The sequence below is a fragment of the Brassica oleracea genome, chromosome C9 (genome assembly GCF_000695525.1).
Source record: "Brassica oleracea var. oleracea cultivar TO1000 chromosome C9, BOL, whole genome shotgun sequence".
Lineage (NCBI taxonomy): Eukaryota > Viridiplantae > Streptophyta > Magnoliopsida > Brassicales > Brassicaceae > Brassica > Brassica oleracea.
Window position 1 is genome coordinate 30,978,710 of NC_027756.1, and position 20,087 is coordinate 30,998,796.

General features: G+C 36.2%; 3 protein-coding genes and 1 pseudogene across 3 annotated transcripts; 1 reads left to right on the plus strand and 3 right to left on the minus strand.

Annotated features, from left to right (window-relative positions):
* The first annotated feature begins 850 nt into the window (after positions 1-850).
* On the plus strand, positions 851-4,089 carry LOC106318656 (quinolinate synthase, chloroplastic). Its single transcript, XM_013756729.1, has 7 exons — positions 851-1,733; positions 2,003-2,287; positions 2,374-2,592; positions 2,668-2,847; positions 2,913-3,407; positions 3,483-3,644; positions 3,723-4,089. The coding sequence occupies exons 1-7, from the start codon at positions 999-1,001 to the stop codon at positions 3,783-3,785; spliced, it is 2,139 nt and encodes a 712-aa protein (XP_013612183.1). The 5' UTR covers positions 851-998; the 3' UTR covers positions 3,786-4,089.
* An 81-nt stretch (positions 4,090-4,170) lies between these two features.
* LOC106312958 (protein tipD) lies at positions 4,171-6,847 on the minus strand. Its single transcript, XM_013750669.1, has 5 exons — positions 6,714-6,847; positions 6,480-6,606; positions 5,842-6,023; positions 5,576-5,771; positions 4,171-5,483 (listed from the first exon to the last, which is right to left on the minus strand). Coding segments are annotated over exons 1-5 (1,530 nt in total). The 5' UTR covers positions 6,716-6,847; the 3' UTR covers positions 4,171-4,460.
* A 4,737-nt stretch (positions 6,848-11,584) lies between these two features.
* On the minus strand, positions 11,585-16,294 carry LOC106314780 (annotated as a pseudogene).
* Positions 16,295-17,872: 1,578 nt separating this feature from the next.
* LOC106314781 lies at positions 17,873-19,876 on the minus strand. The gene is made up of 10 exons (XM_013752602.1): positions 19,681-19,876; positions 19,498-19,594; positions 19,302-19,426; positions 19,127-19,211; positions 18,924-19,050; positions 18,721-18,858; positions 18,461-18,583; positions 18,263-18,351; positions 18,131-18,188; positions 17,873-18,046 (listed from the first exon to the last, which is right to left on the minus strand). Exons 1-10 carry the CDS (start codon positions 19,874-19,876, stop codon positions 17,873-17,875), a joined length of 1,212 nt encoding a protein of 403 aa, XP_013608056.1.
* Positions 19,877-20,087: the final 211 nt, after the last annotated feature.

The following is a 20,087-nucleotide window of genomic DNA, read 5'->3' on the forward strand; positions in this document are numbered from 1 at the left end:
GTTCTCAGAAGCAGACACTTGTTGCTACTTCTTCAAATCACGCTGAGATCATTGCACTCCATGAAGCAAGTAGAGAATGTGTATGGCTAAGATCAATAAGCCGACACATCTGTTCAAGCAGTGGGATTGACGAAAATACGGAGCCAACTATTCTATATGAAGATAACGCGGCATGTGTTGCTCAAACGAAGGAAGAATATATCAAAAGCGATAGAACCAAACATATACCTCCGAAGTTTTTCTCATACACGCAAGAGCTCGAGAAGAATAAAGAGATTGAAGTAAGATATGTTCGATCATGCGACAATGCAGCCGACCTCTTCACAAAATCACTACCTACCTCGGTATTCAGAAAACATGTCCACAACATTGGAATGCGCCATCAGAAGGATCTATGACTGCTCATTCGAGGGGGAGCTTACGTAGTTGTACTCTTTTTACCTTACTATGGTTTTTTCCATTGGGTTTTTCTGGAAAGGTTTTTAACGAGGCAACAAAGACGTTAAGCGAGAATGGATAGTGACACCGGTCCCCAAGGGGGAGTGTTATGAAAGCAGCCGCTTTCGTTGAAAATATAAAAAGGTGTAGGGCCCGCTGCACTATTTACACAGTGAAATCCTACTTTTTAACTTCTATATTTGATCGTTTATAATTCACACCTAAAACACTTCTCTTCTCTATAATAAGAAATTCTCTTTCTATATCAGTGTTATTTCTTTCTACGGATATAAAATTTTGTCCTTAATTAAATTTCTCCGATACGATAAAATTTTGATTCTTTTTATAACAACGACTTTATTTTATTTTAGTAGGATAGATAGATGCATAAAAATAAAACTTTTTTCGAAGTGGAACGCCTTTCATATTGCACTAAGCATCGATTCCCCACCGGCCTATTCCCCACCATCCCCTCTCCTACTTCACACCGTCTTCATCGCCAAAGGTTCAAGAGAGAGCTTTTGTTTCTTTTTCAGAATCACAAGGTTTTTTGTGTTCTAATGGCGTTAGCTCTCTCAGTCACACCCACTTCTTCTTCCTCTTGTGTCCTCTCTCGGAACCCTAGTCCTAATTTCAAAACCACCCTTCTGAATTTCGCCTCTCCAAGGAGGATTCACGCCATTAATCCTCTCCATAGATCCTTCCAGTGTCTTCAATCTCCCTCACAACACCTAAACACATCTCCATTCACAACCTCAGCCGTTACCTCTTCTTCTTCCTCGCAAACCACAGAGCTCGTTCTCCAGAGACTAGTCAAAGAATTCAAATCCCTCGCAGAGCCAATCGATAGGCTCAAATGGGTTCTACGTTACGCGAGTCTCCTCCCTCCGATGCCCGATTCCTCCCGGACCGAATCTAACCGGGTCATGGGCTGCACGGCTCGGGTCTGGCTTGACGCTGAGTTAGGTCAAGACGGGAAGATGCGGTTTTGGGCAGACAGTGACTCAGATGTGTCCAAAGGGATGTGTTCCTGTCTGATTCAGTTGCTTGATTCTGCTACCCCTGAAGAAGTGATGGAATTGAAGACTGAGGATTTGGTTGAGCTTAACGTTGGACTGTTGGGTGGTGAGAGATCGAGGGTTAACACGTGGCACAACGTTCTTGTGAGCATGCAGAAGAAGACACGGCGGCTCGTGGCGGAGAAGGAAGGAAAAGCTCCGACCTTTGAGACGTTTCCTTCACTGTTGTTGACTTCTGATGGCATCGAGGCTAAAGGTAGCTTCGCTGAAGCTCAGGTGAGACTTTTATTTCTTTAAATTCTCAGTTTTGTTGTATTTTTTTTTGTTCGATGTTGTAGTACAGAAAGATCTTTTTTTTTTGTTATTGTATTATAAGTCACTGCACATTTCTCTTCTGGATTAGCTAGATCCGTTTTATATTTGGTTTGGAAGGAAAAGATTTGAGTTTTAACTACATAGTGTTGATGTTACAGTGGTTTAGTTAACTAGCTTTTATCTAGGCTCCGCCTCATCTGCTAAGATTTGTTGTTTGGTTTAACTTGAAGGCGAAATATTTGTTTCCGGAGGAGGCACGGGTTCAACAACTAGTCAAGGTGCTGAAGGAAAAGAAGATTGGAGTGTCTGCTCATTTCTATATGGATCCAGAAGTGCAAGGGGTCTTGACTGCTGCTCAGAAGCATTGGCCACATATCTATATATCTGATTCTCTTATCATGGCAGATGCAGCTGTCAAGATGGCTAAAGCTGGATGTCAGTACATAACAGTTCTTGGTGTTGATTTCATGTCTGAAAATGTGCGTGCCATCCTTGATCAAGCTGGTTTTGGAGAGGTTAGACAAGTTTATACATCTCTTTTATCTTTCTTTCTTTTTTCTTGTTATATTGCTTCTTATATAAAATAAAATTTGGTTTGTAGGTTGGTGTGTACAGAATGTCAGATGAGACCATTGGTTGTTCACTAGCTGATGCTGCTTCTGCTCCTGCATATTTGAACTATCTCGAAGCTGCTTCTCTTTCTCCTCCTTCATTGCATGTTGTTTATATCAATACATCTCTGGAAACAAAAGCTTTTGCTCACGAGCTTGTACCTACCATTACTTGCACTTCATCTAATGTTGTACAGACGATTCTCCAGGTTTGTTTTAAAACTCTCTTTTTTCTTTTTCTTCATCTTAATCTTCTAAAAGTCTCTCTTTGTCTCCTGCAATAGGCGTTTGCTGATATGCCCGAGTTAAATGTTTGGTACGGTCCTGATACTTACATGGGAGCGAATATTGTAAAGCTATTCCAGCAGATGACTTTGATGACGGATGAAGAGATCGCCAATATTCATCCTAAGCACAATCTAGACTCCATTAGATCATTGCTCCCTCGTCTTCACTATTTCCAGGTAACTTTTGCCTTTTTGTTGTTCGGGTAAGAAGACAGGCTTGCTTATATGATTCTTTTTTGCAGGAAGGAACGTGCATTGTGCATCACCTGTTCGGTCACGAGGTAGTGGAGAGGATAAAGTACATGTACTGTGACGCCTTTCTTACTGCACACCTCGAGGTTCCAGGTGAAATGTTTTCATTAGCAATGGAAGCAAAGAAAAGAGACATGGGTGTTGTAGGATCCACACAAAACATACTAGACTTCATCAAGAAGAAGGTGCAGGAAGCAGTTGACCGAGATGTCGATGACCATCTCCAGTTTGTTCTAGGAACAGAGTCAGGAATGGTAACATCTATTGTCGCGGTGATCAGGAGTTTGCTAGGTTCTTCTGCTAACTCGAAAGTGAAGGTTGAAGTAGTGTTTCCGGTTTCATCAGACTCCATGTCAAAAACTACTTCCCCAAAAGGTCCAAGCTCCATTAAAGTTGGTGATGCGGTGTTACCGATTGTACCAGGAGTAGCAGGCGGTGAAGGCTGTTCTATTCATGGTGGATGTGCTTCATGTCCATATATGAAGGTCAGTTCTTGCTCTTTGTTATTTTCATTCATTTGATAGAAATGGTAAAAAGAGCCTTTGTGATGAATGATGCAGATGAATTCGCTTAACTCGCTCTTGAAAGTATGCCAAAATCTACCTGATGTGGAAAATGTAATCGGAGGATTCAAAGCAGAGCGATTCAAACGACAAACTCCACAAGGAAAACTCATTGCGGATGTTGGGTGTGAACCAATACTTCACATGAGGCACTTCCAAGTAAAGCAAAAAAAACACTTTAATCTCTCATTAGCTTGTGTTAAACCAAATTTTTTTAAACCAAATTCTCTTTTGCAGGCGAACAAGGAGCTGCCAAAGGAGCTTCTTGATCATGTCTTAAGTCGTGAGGGCAAGAGATGACTAAACTAAATTGTCCCCTTAAAATATGACGAGATTTGGTGACTTTACTTGTCAACAAACTATATAGGTTATACGTTTGGTGGAACATGAAGATTAAAGTTCTTCTTGCAATAAGGATTCTTATGATCACAACGATTACATTTCATTGTATACAATAATGTATAAACAAAAGCAGAAGAAGCATTTGGATATCCATATTAGAGAAGCTTAGGAGCGAGCTTATTGATAATATATGTTATGGGTTCTTTGCAACGTGCTTATATTGTGCGGCATCATAAGTTTCTAAAACTTGAAGCTTCTTTCATCGTCAAGAATTGATAACTACCGTTAGACATTAACTCAAGTCTTGAACATAATATATATATATATATATATTTACACTTTGACTACTTAGCTTTACAGAAACACCCCACTTGATTGTAAAATATATAATGAAGTTGTGAGTTTCACAAAACTAAAACCAGAGTAGATGTAGGCAGTCTAAATTCAGCATCCGATGCATTTGAGCCTAATGCCCAGCAAACTTGCATTGGGTGTTTATTGTATATCTTTTTGAAACAAATGAACATTAAAAACCAATTATATACAAAAAAAAACACTTCATCAGACGAAGACGACCAGACCAGAGTATAAACACACCTTTTGGAAACACAGACGTATTGAGTAATCAAACTATCATGTCCAAGTACAGACATACCCGTTTTTATCAGCCGATGCCAATGGTTTCCCAATCCCACTCCAAGAACAACACAGTATAGGAGATGTTTGCTCCTTGAGAGTGCTCACTATACTGCCTTTGGAGATAGACCAGACATGCACCGTTCCATCAGCAGATCCCGCAGCCACGTATTCATCATCTGGACTTATACACGACCGGCTCCAATTCGATGCCAATCTGTTCCCTGATGCTCTCAACGTCCCGCAAATTTCCAAAGTCCGTGTATCGAATACATTATGCACGTTGTCTCTCCCGCTCGTCAAGATCATATTTCCATTCCGGGACAATGATACAGAGGTTATAGCAGAAGAATGTCCAGCTACTTCAGACAGAAGTTTCCCAGTTTGAATATCCCACAACCTCAGATTCCCATCCATGTGGCCTGAGAATACCGTAAGCCCATCTATGCTTAAGCAGATCGCATTGCAGTTACTGGTAAAGAGCACTGTGTTTGTACAGTAACCTTTCTGCAAATCCCAGAGTTTAATAGTACGGTCATAAGCTGCACTGACAACATGTCGGCTGGAGAACTTGCTCACATCCACAGCACATACTTTATCTGTGTGGCCTGTGAGAGTATGACGTACCCTACCAGAGTTAACGTCCCACACAAACAAATTGTTAGAGCTGCTTGCTGCGATCAGGGACTTATTGTCGTGGGTTATGGCTAGATCAAGTATATTCCCAAGGGAACCGTTTAAGCTTTTGATTAGAGACCCACTATTGGTGTCCCACATTTTTACTGGTCCGGCTTGGCCACCGGTAAACAGAGTACGAGAGTTGTATTGAAAGAGTATCGAACCACAGCCACCTTCGTGAGCATGGATACGGTGGCCACATGTTGACGGGATGGTAGACTCAACAAAATGATCAGTTCCATCTTCATTGCGTCGGACAATTCCATCAACTTGCTGCCTAGCAAGATTTTCCAAACCATTGGCCTTAAGCTTAGCTAGCATTTCTTCATAGAGAGCATTTGCCTAAGTCAGAAGGAAAAAAAAAAAGAATTCAGCCAAAGCAATCAAATCAAGGCAAGGAAGAGTGGGTGGGTAAAAATAAAGTCTTCAAGTACCTCATTAAGACGTTCTGCATCCTGCATCTTCTGTAACATCCACCGATCAATTAACATTTTGTTCTCAGACTCTGCTTTTTGAGCTCTGTTAGTCATCTCCTCCAGCTGAGATCTGACTTCCTTGTTTTCGGTAATAAGTAAATCAAGCGTCTTGGTCTTTTCCTCTAACTCTTCTTGTAATCGTGTACACTCCTCCCTAAAATGCAACCATAGTTTTAAGAGCCGCACAATATAATCCCTTACAGTCACTAGAAAACAATTCTGACCTTGTTTGGGATAAGTCCTTCTCGAGGTCATTAATCAACAACTCCTTGTCTTGTAAAGAAGCCTTTGAAGTTCTGGATTCAGCTACTTCTATCACGAGTTGATCAGACAATCGGGATTGCGCTTTGTAACACTGCTGTAGCTCTATCTCCAGCTTTTCTGTTTTCTCCTTCCATTCAGATCCCTGCATGAATATAGACGAACCATACCAGGATATGTTTCAGATATTCCAGGAAATAAAGGTAGCAAAGGACCAATCTAATAGGAAGCCGAACCAAAAAACCAGGATGCAATCGGAGCTGTGAGGCGTACTGTTTACGTAGAAGCAAGAAAGAATGAAACTAAATAATTATAAGTTTACACGTCTCAAAAGATTAAAAGAAGAGAGAAATGGATCAACGTTCTGTTTAGTTCGGAGAAGGACTAAAGCAGTTGTTCAACAAATGAACAGATGAACGTGGAAAGGCAAAGTAGAGAAAGGATTAACTCACAAAATCAAATGAACTTAACATTCACTAGTGTAAAAATCATATTCAAGAACCTTAGTCATTCAATCAATTATACGAGAATTTTGAAACTAAATTAATCGAAACAAGGCGCAAGAAAACTGAAGAATCAGCGGAGAAAAAGAACAAGGTACCTGAGAAATCATAGGTTTAGAGAGCGCAGAAATGGCGGGTCCATGAGCTCCTTCTTCCAGAAGATGGCGCTTCCGCAAAGCTCTCAAAGCGTCTTTTATGGCTTCCATTGCTTTCTCCTCCTGTGACCTGAAACAAGTACCAAATCAAATCAAATCAAATCAAATCAAATCAAAACAGATCGAGATCACAAATAAAGCGTGTGGAAGGACAAATCGAGATCCAAATTGACTTACATCTCTTTCGAATCAAAAGGAGTCGTAGAGGGAGTAAATTAGGGTTTGAGTAGAGGAATAAGAGAAGGGAATGAGATTTTGATCGGAAGATTTTGATAGCGACTTAACTTCCCCCGCCGCTTGCTTACTTCTCCAAATAAAATAAAAACTAGATCCGCTCTTTCGAACCGCAGGTTTTCTGAAATTATATTATAATATAAAGTCATATTATATTGAGCAAAAGAATTTTTGAAAATTATATATTCTATAAGTAGTCTATATAAGATTTTATATGTACATTTTATATAACTTTCTCTTAGTCCTGAATATTTAATCCAGACCAAAGACCAAACCGAAACCGACTCAAAACATAGGTTTAGTTTGGATCCGGGTTCGGAGAAAATTACCTAAAGGTATTTCTTTTGGATCTGCGGGTCTTTGTTTGAGTTTGGATCCTACCCGAGACCTTTGTTATAGTTTTCATGTGAATATTTTATATTTTAGATGCCTCACCATTTTGTAGTGCAATTAAATTGTGGTATTAATTTTTTTGTTTTATAAATTTATATTTTTTGCCGTTTTAAGTGTTTTATATATTTTTTATAAATTTACATTGCAGATGTATCATATATTTGTCAAAATCTATTTATTAGTTATTCTTTTATTGTTTCCATATTTAAAAGTGAGATTTATTACGTGTATTTGAGTTATGGTAACAGAATATATTTGATGAAATATTGATTACAAATCGAATTTTTTATATTGCTAAAAGGCTATAATTTTTTTAAATGTTATCCACGTTTCCAAACAATACAGATGTATAGTGTTATTCTTGTTTCCAAACAAATCTAAAATGTACTTCAGTTTTAATAATATAGATTATTAGAAAATTTAAAATAAATTTTTGATCCGATTTTGTATTAAATGAAAACTAGATTTTGGCGGATATAATAGAGTGAATTAGCCCAAAATCATATAAGAAGTAGCAAATTAGGCAAATGCCTATTACACAGAAGTTGTGAGGATCTAACATAGAGAAAATGTCAAAACTGACCTTATGTCTATAAAAAAGAGATCACGACAAAACCGGTGATAATAGATCATAAGCTAAATGAAATAAAAGGTAATTAGGGGAAAAGCAATGGATCTCTCTCTCTTTCTTCCCTCTATTATTTTTCAGAGAGAGGGAATTGCGTTATTTCCCATGCTTGATCAATCTGGTGAGGTTTTCACTCAGTATATCAGGTTTGTCTTCGGCAATGTCTTGTTTGGTTTTGTTTTTTTTTTACTTTTGTTTTTTTTAGTTTCTCTGAATCAACCTCGCTTCTCTTTTAGAAAGGTTTCAATCGGATCAAAATCTTAGATCGATTTGTTTCATCTTGCCCTCTCTGTTAGGGTTCAATCATATTCAAGCTTTTGATTTGCATGCAAGGATTTGAGACTTTCGTGTGCTTTTATTTGTTTGATTCGATTGGTTCTGGGTTTGATGTTCTGAAGCGTTGTTTTTGATTTTGTCTGTGCTGAATCAAACTATTGTTGAAGCCCGATTCTCTTTGTCGCGTTTTCCTGTCTCCGGTATGTTTTCGGTGGAATACCGATTAGATCGTCCGGCAACGGCTTACCTTTGGGTAAATCAAGCAAATTTAGCAAAAAGTTAGCGTGTTGTTTTCTCTGATGTGGGGTTTAGGTTAGCAAACAAAAATCTAAGGTAACCAGCTTTAAAAAGTAATAACCGCTAAAAAGATTGTTAAATAGATATTCTAGAATTTTTAGCATGTATATCGGAAGATTATTGCATATGCTAAAAAATTATTGACAAACTAAAAGAAACTTTGCACTGGTCCTGTGTTAAAATATTAAATTAGTTAGCAAATATTGGTGTCGAAGATTTGTTAGATATGTTAAATAAAGTATTGTTGGGAGAATGACTGCGCACAACAATGCAAGTAGGGCATACTTGATCCTCGTGTCTTTATCATATACGGTCTTCTTCTTTAGTATGGTAATTACATAGCTAACCGGGACTTCTGTAACCGGGACTTCTGTTACACGGTCACTAAACTGTATAGCTTACAATACTTATTTAACGCGCTAACATATCTAACAAATCTTCGACACCAATATTTGCTAACTAATTTAATATTTTAACACAGAACCAGTGTGTTTCAAAAAAAAAAAACACAGAACCAGTGCAAAGTTTCTTTTAGTTTGTCAATAACTTTTTTAGCATATGCAATAATCTTCCGATATACATGCTAAAAATTCTAGAATATCTATTTAACAATATTTTTAGCGTTTATTACTTTTTATAGCTGGTTACCTTAGATTTTTGTTTGCTAACCTAAACCCCACATCAGGGAAAACAACACACTAACGTTTTGCTAAATTTGCTTGATTTACCCAAAGGTAAGCCGTTGCCGGACGGTCTAATCGGTATTCCACCGAAAACATACCGGAGACAGGAAAACGCGACAGAAAGAATCCGGCTTCGACAATAGCTTGATTCAGCACAGATGAAATAAAAAACAACGCTTCAGAACATCAAACCCAGAACCAATCGAATCAAACAAATAAAAGCAAACGAAAGTCTCAAATCCTTGCATGCAAATCAAAAGCTTGAAGATGATTGAACCCTAACAGAGAGGGCACGATGAAACAAATCGTTCTAAGACTTTGATCCGATTGAAACCTTTCTAAAAGAGAAGCGAGGTTGATTCAGAGAAACTAAAAAAAACAAAAGTAAAAAAAAAAAAAAACCAGACAAGACATTGCCGAAGACAAACCTGATATACTGAGTGAAAACCTCACCAGATTGATCAAGCATGGGAAATAACGCAATTCCCTCTCTCTGAAAAATAATAGAGGGAAGAAAGAGAGAGAGATCCATTGCTTTTCCCCTAATTACCTTTTATTTCATTTAGCTTATGACTTATTATCACCGGTTTTGTTGTGATCTCTTTTTTATAGACATAAGGTCAGTTTTGACATTTTCTCTATGTTGGATCCCCACAACTTTTGTGTCATAGGCATTTGCGTAATTAGCGTATATGTCTTGTGTGTACGGTGCAATTTCTCTATATTTTTTGTTTATATTTTTTTCGTTAGAAATGAAATATTCATATTTGTGTTTTTTGTAATCATATTTGTGGTTTTCTTTGTAATCATATTTGTGTATAATATTTTTAAAAAACATTAGTAAGAACTTTTGATAATTCTATTAAATTTGTGAGGTTGCCAAAGTATACACTTGTGTCATAGTCATTTCACACATTAATTTTGATTTTTTTTCCTGAACAGTTATAAATTTGTTATTTTTTTAAAAAAATATAATAAAGCATAGTTACAAATTTGTTTAGTAATTAAATAGTAACAAAATAGTAATTAAATATTTGTAAAAATAGTTTTCCATTAAATTTTCATCATTTGATTTTATATATAATGATTTATAAAATGTTATTATTACACATAATAATTTATGATACAAATAAAAATGGGTTTATAATGTTTGATCCAATGTAAATGAAAAGTCCACTTTAGTTGTTAAAAACCAATTCTAGTTAAGCCAAAAAAATTTGAAGCCCAATTGGTAAACAAAATATATGTTTGATCTGTCTTAACTCTGTTTATCGTATTTGGGAAAAAATATATTTCTTTCTCTCTATATTACATCGAAAGATTGTCTCAAACTCATCGATCTGTGAAGATTCATACTCGGATCGTTCAGGTATTTGTAATACCATATATTTTTTGCTTAAAGTGTAGATATTGGCATAATCTACACTATTTTTCGAGCTGGAATCTGCAGTAGATCTGAAAATATTATTTTTTTGTAATTTATTTTGCATGTCGGATCAGACGATGATCAATCTTAGTGAAGCTGTTCTGGATGGAGTTAGTTTCTGGATCGATGAGTTTTTGTGTCTGAAGTACATTAGAAGGAAACCCTTTGATCTTCTTTGTCTCCATGGATAATAGAGCTGTCTGAAAACATAACATCTATTTATGTCTCTATCATCACCTTGCTATTCAACTCCAATCTGTAAGTGCTTTTTTGCAAAAGCTTTCTGTTTTTTTTTTATTAATAAGGATATATTACAATTGCAGTATATTCCAAATAAAAGATGAAATCATTTTGGTAGGGAACGAAAGTGACAAAATTTCAGTGAAGTATGAAGGACATGTATTGCCTAATAAGATAAGTCATGTATTGGTTACAATTAATATCTAAATAGTCTATGTTGTAATGTTGTCATCTAACGGAACTCTCGTATTTGTTCTTCAGGACTTTAAAAAAAACTGGAAGATAGGAGAGCAATCAACTTTACTGAGCCGCCCCTTCATGGTTATGATGTTTTTAAATTTTTTTTATATTTCTATTACAACAAAACACTATTAGTTTAGATAAACTCTTAATATATTTTCGTAACAAAATGCTATTACAACTGTGTTCTTATTGAACTCTGTATTATTCTTCAGGAGCCGCTGGAAAAAATTATAAGTTCAGAAACGACATTGAGGAAAGGAACACGGAGTGCATTCAGAAACAACCTTTAGCATTGGAATAACATGTAAGTCACTAAACCGAACTTAGCTAGCGCTTAGAAGTCATGAATGGAACTCGAGTGTTGCTTGCTGGTATGTCTGGAATTGAATTCGAATGTTGCTTGCTGGTATGTCTGGAATGGAATTCGAATGTTGCTTTGTAGAGAGTGAAACCACATGTGAATACACTTGTATGTCTGTTGTGTACTTTTGCGTATGTATGTAGGTTTAAAAAGAGAATATAGTTTGCTTGTAATTCTTAGAATACTTGTTTTTGCTTGTATGAATAAATTAGAGAGACAAAAATAGCACTTCCAACATTTGCAAATTAAGTAAACATTGTTTGAAAATTACTGAAATAAGTTTAAATCTGAAAAACACAGCAAAGAAAACAATAATAGATTCTGGAAAATCTCTTTGAAAACAACATTCTTTGTCTCACGCTTAGGCTTTCCTTGATCATCAACAACCAAAATCTTCAATCCCTTTTTTGATGTAACTCTAGAAACAGCCACGTATAGTTGTCCATGAGAGAAGACATCTCTTGGTAGATACAAACCAACATGAGATAAACATTGACCTTGACTCTTATTAATTGTAATAGCAAATGCAACTGCAATAAGCAACTGCCTCCTCCTCATCTTGAATGGCAATTTCTTATCAGAAGGTGTAATAGAAAGTCTAGGAATGACCACAGTTTTTCCCACCTTCTCTCATGTGATCACTTTCGCCTTTACCAGTAAATCATCCATCTCTGTAATCTGGAGCCTTGTGCCATTCATCATTCCGTTTGTGTGATCAATGTTTCTAAGCAACATCACCGGACATCCGACTTTCAAGCGAAGACTGTGATTTGGCAGACCAGAAACCTTGATGGTGTTTAAGAAATCCGGAGTTAGAGCCTGGTCATTTCTCGAGAATCTATCAGAAGCATCAATCGAGTTAGAGCTTAAGTAAATTCTTTCTTCTCCTGCATGTTACAACCACAAAAATTAAATAATATTCAAAGCGATTTCAATAGCCAAAAGTAACTTGTCAATATAAATAGTATAACCTGGTAATTTATCCAACATGTGCTGGTTAATCCTGTTGACATCTTCATTGGTAGGACATAAAATTGCTCTTTCTTGAAAAAACTTTGGCTCTCTATTATGTTGTAAGGAAACAACATCCCCATACACTGCTGTGCTAATTGATTCAATTGGATCATCTCCATCAGTAATAAGAAACTCCTCTGGGATATTGATTACAACTTCTCCAACATTGTCTCCTCCAAGCTTTCCGTCTCCAACATCTAAAATCCACTCTGAAAATTCCTTTAATTCCTGTGTATCTTCAGCAGACAGGTCTTCAAAAAGTAGCCTCATATTCTTGGTTAGCTTCATCACCTTGACATGCTTCCATAAATATGACGAATTAAGAGACTCCATTACAATTTCTGGTCGTCCAGCACCATGTATGACATGCAATATTTGTTTAAAATCACCTCCAAACACAACAACTTTTCCACCAAAAGGTCTGTTGTCCTTGTTCCCCAAAATGTCTTTCATACTCCTGTCCAAAGACTCAAAACAGTGTCTGCTCATCATTGGTGCTTCATCCCAAATGATTAGAGATGCTGTTTTCACCAAATTAGCTTGATCGCTTCCTGGAATAAGTGTGCAAGTAGAAAACTCATCTGGGTTTATAGGTATTCCAAACCTAGAATGTGCTGTCCTTCCTCCTTGGAGCAACAGAGAAGCTATCCCACTTGATGCAGTGTTCAAACAAAATTTTCCTCTGTATCTAATAGCTGAAGACATTAATCTCCACAGGAAGGTTTTACCAGTTCCTCCAAATCCATAAACAAAAAAGACACCTCCTTTTTCATTTACGACAGAATCAACAATCTCTCTATAAATATTCATTTGCTCCTCTGTTAGTTTACCAATGTCGCGGTCATGCTCAGCTTTCAGCTTCTCCCTATCGTAACTCAGCTCATTTAAAATCAACACATTGTCATTCCCAACAATATCTGGATCTGGCATTGGCATATTTTCCCACTGCTCTAAAGAAAATCCATTGCTCTTTAAAATATTTTCAATCTCAAGAAGAGCAAACTGTTGTTTTTCATCTGCACTTAAACAGAGATCTACAAAAAAATAAACATACGAATTAGACCATATTTTCTGAATGTTATATCATATAAAAATAGAATTATATTATACCTGGCCTGTTTAGTAGTTTTCTCCATTTGTACTCGATATCATCACATAGAACCTCCCATGTATTGTCCCAAACAACCTCTGGCTCTGACAAACTACCAGATATCAGCATAATAACAAAAGTGTGACGCAAATTTGCAGCTTATTCAGTAAAACTCGTCCTCAAAATGTCATCAATATACTCTTGATCATTGTCTAGTAAGCCCCTTGCAAAACATGCCTTCTTAAATGTTGGATAAACAACATTATTAAAGGTTCGAACCTCCTCCTCATTCCTTAGACCTCGAACTATGTTTAGTAGAACACACAAATAGAAAGCTTCTTCAATCTTCCTTGGGGCATAATTGATCCTACCAATACTGAATCCTTTCTGTCTATCATGAAACTTTCTCTCCTTCTTATTCCAAGTGAACATTGTTGGGATTTCTGCTAAAGTGAGTCTTCTGGCAACATCACTAACCTTGTTCAGATCAAACCATCCAGTGAACATAGTATTTTCAATAAGCTCGCGATTGGTGACTTCGTCATAAGTGTCATCATCTTTGAAAATGATCATCTGCTTCCCTGGTAGGTGAAACTGCAGTCTCTCAACAGGTACTGATCGATAGTGAATAGGAAAACTAAAAGTCCTCCATGCCCCTTCACAGGCTGAAACATATCTAAAAAAAATACAAAATTAGTGAAGAAAGACTGATCTCGTTGAGAAGTAAAAAAATTCTTTGAAGAAAGATCAAAACGAAATTTACCTGCAGTTGAAGAAGGTTTTATCTCGTTTTTTTTTTCAACTCCAGTAGTTCCATCGTTTGACTTCTTTCGTTTTGCTCCTCCTTTCTCTGGTGGCTCAACAGTAACAGTACAACGATCCGCGCCTTTATTAATATATTTAAATAAGTATTTAATAGAACCAGTCTGATTACACCATTCCACATTAATATGAGCTCGATAACGAACAGATAATTTCTTGTTATAGGGTATAACATATCTGTTATCGCATTTGAAACCATTTTTCTCTACAAAGCAACCAGGCTGTTCACGCCGTCTATAAACAGGAAAACCTTCTCTGTTCACAGAAGTTTTGTCCACAAAATCTTTAGGATAAAGCTTTGAACATTTACCATTTTCCATGCATGGCGAGTTCATGTTAACTGCCCCACAAGGACCATGAATCATCATATCCTTTACCACATCAAACAATTCTGGTTCCTTTTCCTTATCTGGTATTTCTGCTGAGATGATCATGTCAATGTCATCTGTTTTAGGAAATTTATATTTCGGATGCATGAACAGCAGAATATGAGCATGTGGCAGACCACGTTTCTGAAATTCAACTGTGTACATCGCTGCATTAGAAAAAGAGAACAACATTAGTAAACACAGTTTATACCATTAAACACAGTTTAGACTAAAACAACCATTAAGAAAACTCACATGCGACTGTCTTTCCAAGTAGATGTTTTTCAGTTAAATCGCTCATAAGCCGATCTAGTTTACACTTAAAAATCCTGCATAGGATATCTGGTCTGTCGTCAGGACTGAGCTTGCGTGGTTGAACATACCTGGTGATTTCAGGCCATTTAGGGTTGCATGTGAAAGTTATAAACAGATCTGGAAATCCAAAATATTTGCAAATCACCATTGCATCCAAATACATATTCTTCATGTATCTTGGTCCTCCAACGAACGTGGCTGGTAAAATAAATCGGCTTCCTTGCTCGTGCATATCTGTATTCCCATTGTTTTCAGATCGCTGAATTGAATCAAAGCTGTCCGATCGCAGGCTTTTCTGGTTCATCCTCAAATAGCACAACCGATTTGCTTCTATGGTTATATAACCATCGACCAAAAACTGTTGGAATAGCCTTTTAGAGTGCAGAAGTGTGTGAGATTCTCCTTCTGTTTCATGAATCCGATATGCATACCACTGTCTCATACTGATATTTTTCCTCTTCAGTTTAGCTGTAGCCTCTGTAACTCTTTTTTCAATGCCAAGTCTGAACCCATCTTCGCCATATGCAAAGATAAGAGGATACTGTAGTGCTAGGTAGGAAGGATGTATTTCACTTATCCGTTTAAGCCATCCTGTTTGCTTCTCTTCTAGAACAATATCTATTTTATCCATTTCCAAATTGAAATCCCCAGGAATCAGTGCAGCAACTTCAGATGCAGTAGGAGTATCATATGCCCTTCCATCTTTTTCTCGACTGCTAATAATCCTCATATGAAATGTAGTCTCAGGGTTAGTATTGAATCGATCTCTTGCTGAACGAAACTGATGCACATATGGATTTACTTGGTTTAGCATCTCAACAATCATCTCAATGACTTTCTTTCTTAGACCCTGTTTTTTAGCCTTATCAGCCTTTTTCTTGTATTACCTGCATCAAAAGTAAGATATTTGACAATCTTAGAATACAAAGTAATATAGAATCATATTATCTATTATATTAATCCTTAGGAATTCAGAAAATACCCTATAATGGAAGCTCTTTTGTCAATTTTGGTTTCTGTGTCAACAATGTAGAGTTGAGAAAACTTGGGTTCTTCTCCAGCTGGTGGCTTTAAACTGCCCATTAAATGATAGTTTTCTCCTTGAAGTTGAAACATCTTTGGCCCACGTGCTTGAGGAAGACATCTATCCACTTTACCCCCAAGAGATGTAAAAGAAAAAACCATATTAAGCTGCCTGATATTTTCTCGGAAATAGCTGCTGATCTCATCATCACCATGTAGCAATATTTTCAAAATCTCTGGTGATTCCTTTAGTAATGGCAACTGAACTTGACCTAGTCCACAACACAAAGAAAATTTTGGTTTCTTGGACATTCTTTTCTTTTCAATACGTTCACCATACCACATTTTCGCACCACAGTAGTCACATATGTAAGTAGGATCACCCTCATCTAAGTACTCTGTAACAAATTCATAAATTCAGAAAGTCAAGTTACTTAAAAAGGTTATACTGAATTACGAATACCCAAAAAAACTATTCAATTACCTATAGTCTTTAGTGTTTGCAAAGAAGGTGTAGTAGATGAGGATTGACCGCCTTGGAACATGTTTCTAAATATATCAGCCATAGTCAAAATCCTAGACCTTTGTTCATCTGGGATAGGACTTGGATTCACTATCGTCACTACTAACATCATAACTCTGATCACTATAATCTTCACCCTCCTCTGTAGAAAAAAAGCTTATCAAATTTCTTCTTGCAAATTAATAGAATAGATAAAGATAATAATTATGAATACCAGAGGAACTGTGGTTAACAGATGATTGAAAGTCATCTTCTTCTTCTGCCTCGTTCAGTTGAGATGTGGGCCACTCCATCGGATTAGGTTTCTTGACACTGTCTGACTTGGAGAAGGCTGGTAAAAGATTCCTCGGTTGAATGTTGAGACATGTGCTTCTTCTTGTTGTGATGTCTGATAACTGAGAAGCCTTATTGTTATAATCACCTCCTCACCATCCCAAAAATATACAAAAGCAATGTTAGTTAGTTGTTAAATCTACAATTTGTACAATGCTCTCAAATATTTTTAAAACTGGAACCAGTTACCATTAGCTCGAAATCACTTAGAACACTGAGGCTGCTTTCCTTTAGCTTTGTCTGTAGGTGCAAAAAACAACAGAATAGACACATGAATTTGATAATATTGATTCACTTACTCATCCATCAGAAATACAGTATCATATAACAGAAAAAGTACCATAGTATGGATTTGCTGAATTGAAGGTAGTCGATGGATGAGTAAGATCCTAGGTACTCCCAGAACTTGGTAGTGTTGGATGTAAGTTCGTAACATCTCTCAATACTGATCTAAAGCCAATATCAGATTTTGTTTGAGCGGACGATTTAGAATCCGGCGGAGAAAGAAATATAGGTTGAGTATTTGTTTTTCTCTTCCTTTCATTGTCTTCTTTGTTCTTCATGTTTGGTTGTGTAGGTAACTGTGCGTAGAGAAGTTAGTTTTCCATGGGTTAGATATGAGAAACCATCGTTGTTCTGTAATGAGTGTTAGGGTTAGCTTTCTATGAACGTGGATTAGTTTTAATGATGTCGTTTATTATTGAATAATTAAAAAACTATACATTAACTTTAGTTTCCTATATATAAGGAGATATCTATAATTAACATGAAATCATTTATATAAGTTTTAATACCAAATAAATGTCCTGAAAGTATGATTAATGTAATGTTTGCAGATTTCTTTTAATATATATCATAAATTTAAAAATCTCGGAATGAGTCAGTGACAAAGTTTAATTATTGTTTTACTGTGAATTGAAATAGAAAAATGTAAAGATATTTTAATATTCAAAATCATCTTTATTGCAAATAAAAGTTAAAATAACAGAAACAATTGAGCAAATCAGCACTTATTTTAAAGTAAAGCTAACAGAAAAAAAAACAAATAAGCAATGTTGAACACTTCATTAGCCACTTTTTTTGGTGTTTGGCTCCTCTTTGGTGGTCTTTTCTTTCTTCACAAATACTCTGGTGCACTGCTTCTTTGTTGTAGAACTTATGTTGGAATGTTCTTTGCGTTTAGACGATGGGGTTACCACAGTGTCTTCGTTTGCTTCACTGTCCATTAGTAAAATCGAACCCTGTAGAAACAATTTATATATCAATTTGGTGAAGTCATATAGATCAAGGTAATAATTTATAAATATTAAAATACTAAACCATACCTGTGAACAACTTAAATTATTAGTTCCAACATCAGACTGAGTAAATGATTCGGTGGTGCTACCACCAATCAGTAGCATACTCAGATTTTTCCACACTTTACCAACTTTATACATCCCACCCTTGCTACTAACATTGTTACTCTCTCAATGTAAACTCCAAACATGAAAGTCTTCCCAATCAAAGAAGTAATAGCCTCAGGAAAAGACTCAACATCTTTTAGCTGTAATATTCAATATATGTTCTAGAATTAAATATTTCTATTAATTTAATTATGAACCCACGTTTTTGCAGGCATAGTGTATACTGAAGTTGAGAAAAAAAGATATAACCTCATCAAATGAACCGTTGAGCAAGTCAGCAGCATTTTCAGGAACAATTCCGCTTGCAATCCAGTCAAATAGCATTAGTAAGCTTCTCCAGTACCATCTTTCACCCATACATGAATCCTGAACCTATTAACATATTTAAAATTAGTATCTTAGGAAATAAAAATCATGATAACAACAAAAAGCCTCTAACAAATAACTTACTTCGGTAAAACTTCTGTGACTTTATCATCACACTTTTCACAGAACCAGACATGAGTTACAATCTCCTTCCCATTTACGATTTTAACTGTTCTCGATATCTGGGTGACCTTTTTTTGGCAAGTTTTGCATCCAAAATAGTACCATCCCCAATCCTTGTCAATAGCATAGATTGTGGCAATGATTCTGCATTGCTTAGTCTACATTTGAAAACCAAAACGTTAGTCTTTTAACCATGGATACTGTTAGATTATATAACTAAAACCTGAGTTAATTGCCGTAGCTCTACAATGTCTCTAATTGCGTATTGCATCCAAGGGTCGCGTCTTATCTCCCTCTCAAGTTTGTCTTGGTTGGATTCAACCAATGTCAATGCATTGGATGCAACATCCCTATTAAATGTGAACAAAAACAGTTGTTTTAATTATCAGAACAATCCTATATCTATTCTACTAAAACTCAATATACCTTTTCAAAACTGCCTCAGCCTCCATTATTGGCGGGTTGAAAAAGACTTGAGAAGCATCATATGAGTTTGAAATTTGAATCTCATCTGACATTAACAATGTTACATAAAAAGTGAGTAATAACAAAACTATATAAACGTAGGATGCTATGTTATGATAAGGGATAATATGGTTACTTCTATAAGTCCCAATTTTCACAAAACATAGGAGGCATATAACCGAATCTTCACCAGCTGCATCGCAGTTAGCTTTAATGCTTTCAGCAAACTTTCCCCACAGACAGCAAGTAATCCTATGGCCACTGTCAAAATATATATGTGAAAGTATTAATTATAGTGATGATGTAAAAAACAAATCAATGGTTTAACTTACACAAGGTCTGTCAAACTGAATTCGATTTTCTTTCTTGCTTTACCCGAGCACTGAACTGTCTCTAGAGCTCCCAAATCAGACACTTGTCCAATAACATCTGTAAGTTGCAAAAATTAAAGATCAAACTATAAAGTTCAGGTCTAATATAAAGATATAAACGAAAATTTAATATAACATACATACCAATTAAGATGTTTGGATCTTCCACTCCACTCTGAATAGTTTGGAAATCCACCAAACTCAGGAACATGTTGTCGTTTAGGATTGTTGATGGAGTGATATCAGTGCCATAAATGAAATTGATTTTGTATTGATGATTGGTAGGCCTGTAGGAAACACTCGGGTTATTGATGGAGAAATTTTCAATGTTTCTCCACATTCCAATAGAAAGCACATTTGAAAGTTTCCTCGTCAACTTATCAAGGTATGTCTTCTTACAGGATGCATGAATTTTTGTTCCCTAAAAAAAAAAGCAAAGCCATTCGATTTTAGATAGCAGTTTAGTTTAGTGGCAAGAGAAAACAATAATAGATAGGTTTGCTAAGATGTGAGACTTACATGTGCATCAGACAAAATGATTTCCAATGATT

Excerpts from the sequence above, each read along its gene's own strand:
- LOC106312958 (XM_013750669.1), bottom strand. Across the intron at positions 6,024-6,479 it reads CTAAACCTATGATTTCTCAG|GGATCTGAATGGAAGGAGAA; the intron begins GTACCTTGTTCT and ends ATATTCATGCAG. Across the intron at positions 5,772-5,841 it reads AAGGACTTATCCCAAACAAG|GGAGGAGTGTACACGATTAC; the intron begins GTCAGAATTGTT and ends GTTGCATTTTAG.
- LOC106318656 (XM_013756729.1), top strand. The coding sequence starts at position 999 with ATGGCGTTAGCTCTCTCAGTCACACCCACTTCTTCTTCCTCTTGTGTC. Across the intron at positions 2,848-2,912 it reads CTCGTCTTCACTATTTCCAG|GAAGGAACGTGCATTGTGCA; the intron begins GTAACTTTTGCC and ends TCTTTTTTGCAG. Across the intron at positions 3,408-3,482 it reads CTTCATGTCCATATATGAAG|ATGAATTCGCTTAACTCGCT; the intron begins GTCAGTTCTTGC and ends TGAATGATGCAG.
- LOC106314781 (XM_013752602.1), bottom strand. The coding sequence starts at position 19,876 with ATGTGGAGAAACATTGAAAATTTCTCCATCAATAACCCGAGTGTTTCC. Across the intron at positions 19,427-19,497 it reads TTCAGTTTGACAGACCTTGT|TGGCCATAGGATTACTTGCT; the intron begins GTAAGTTAAACC and ends ATATTTTGACAG. Across the intron at positions 18,352-18,460 it reads TCAACGGTTCATTTGATGAG|CTAAAAGATGTTGAGTCTTT; the intron begins GTTATATCTTTT and ends TGAATATTACAG.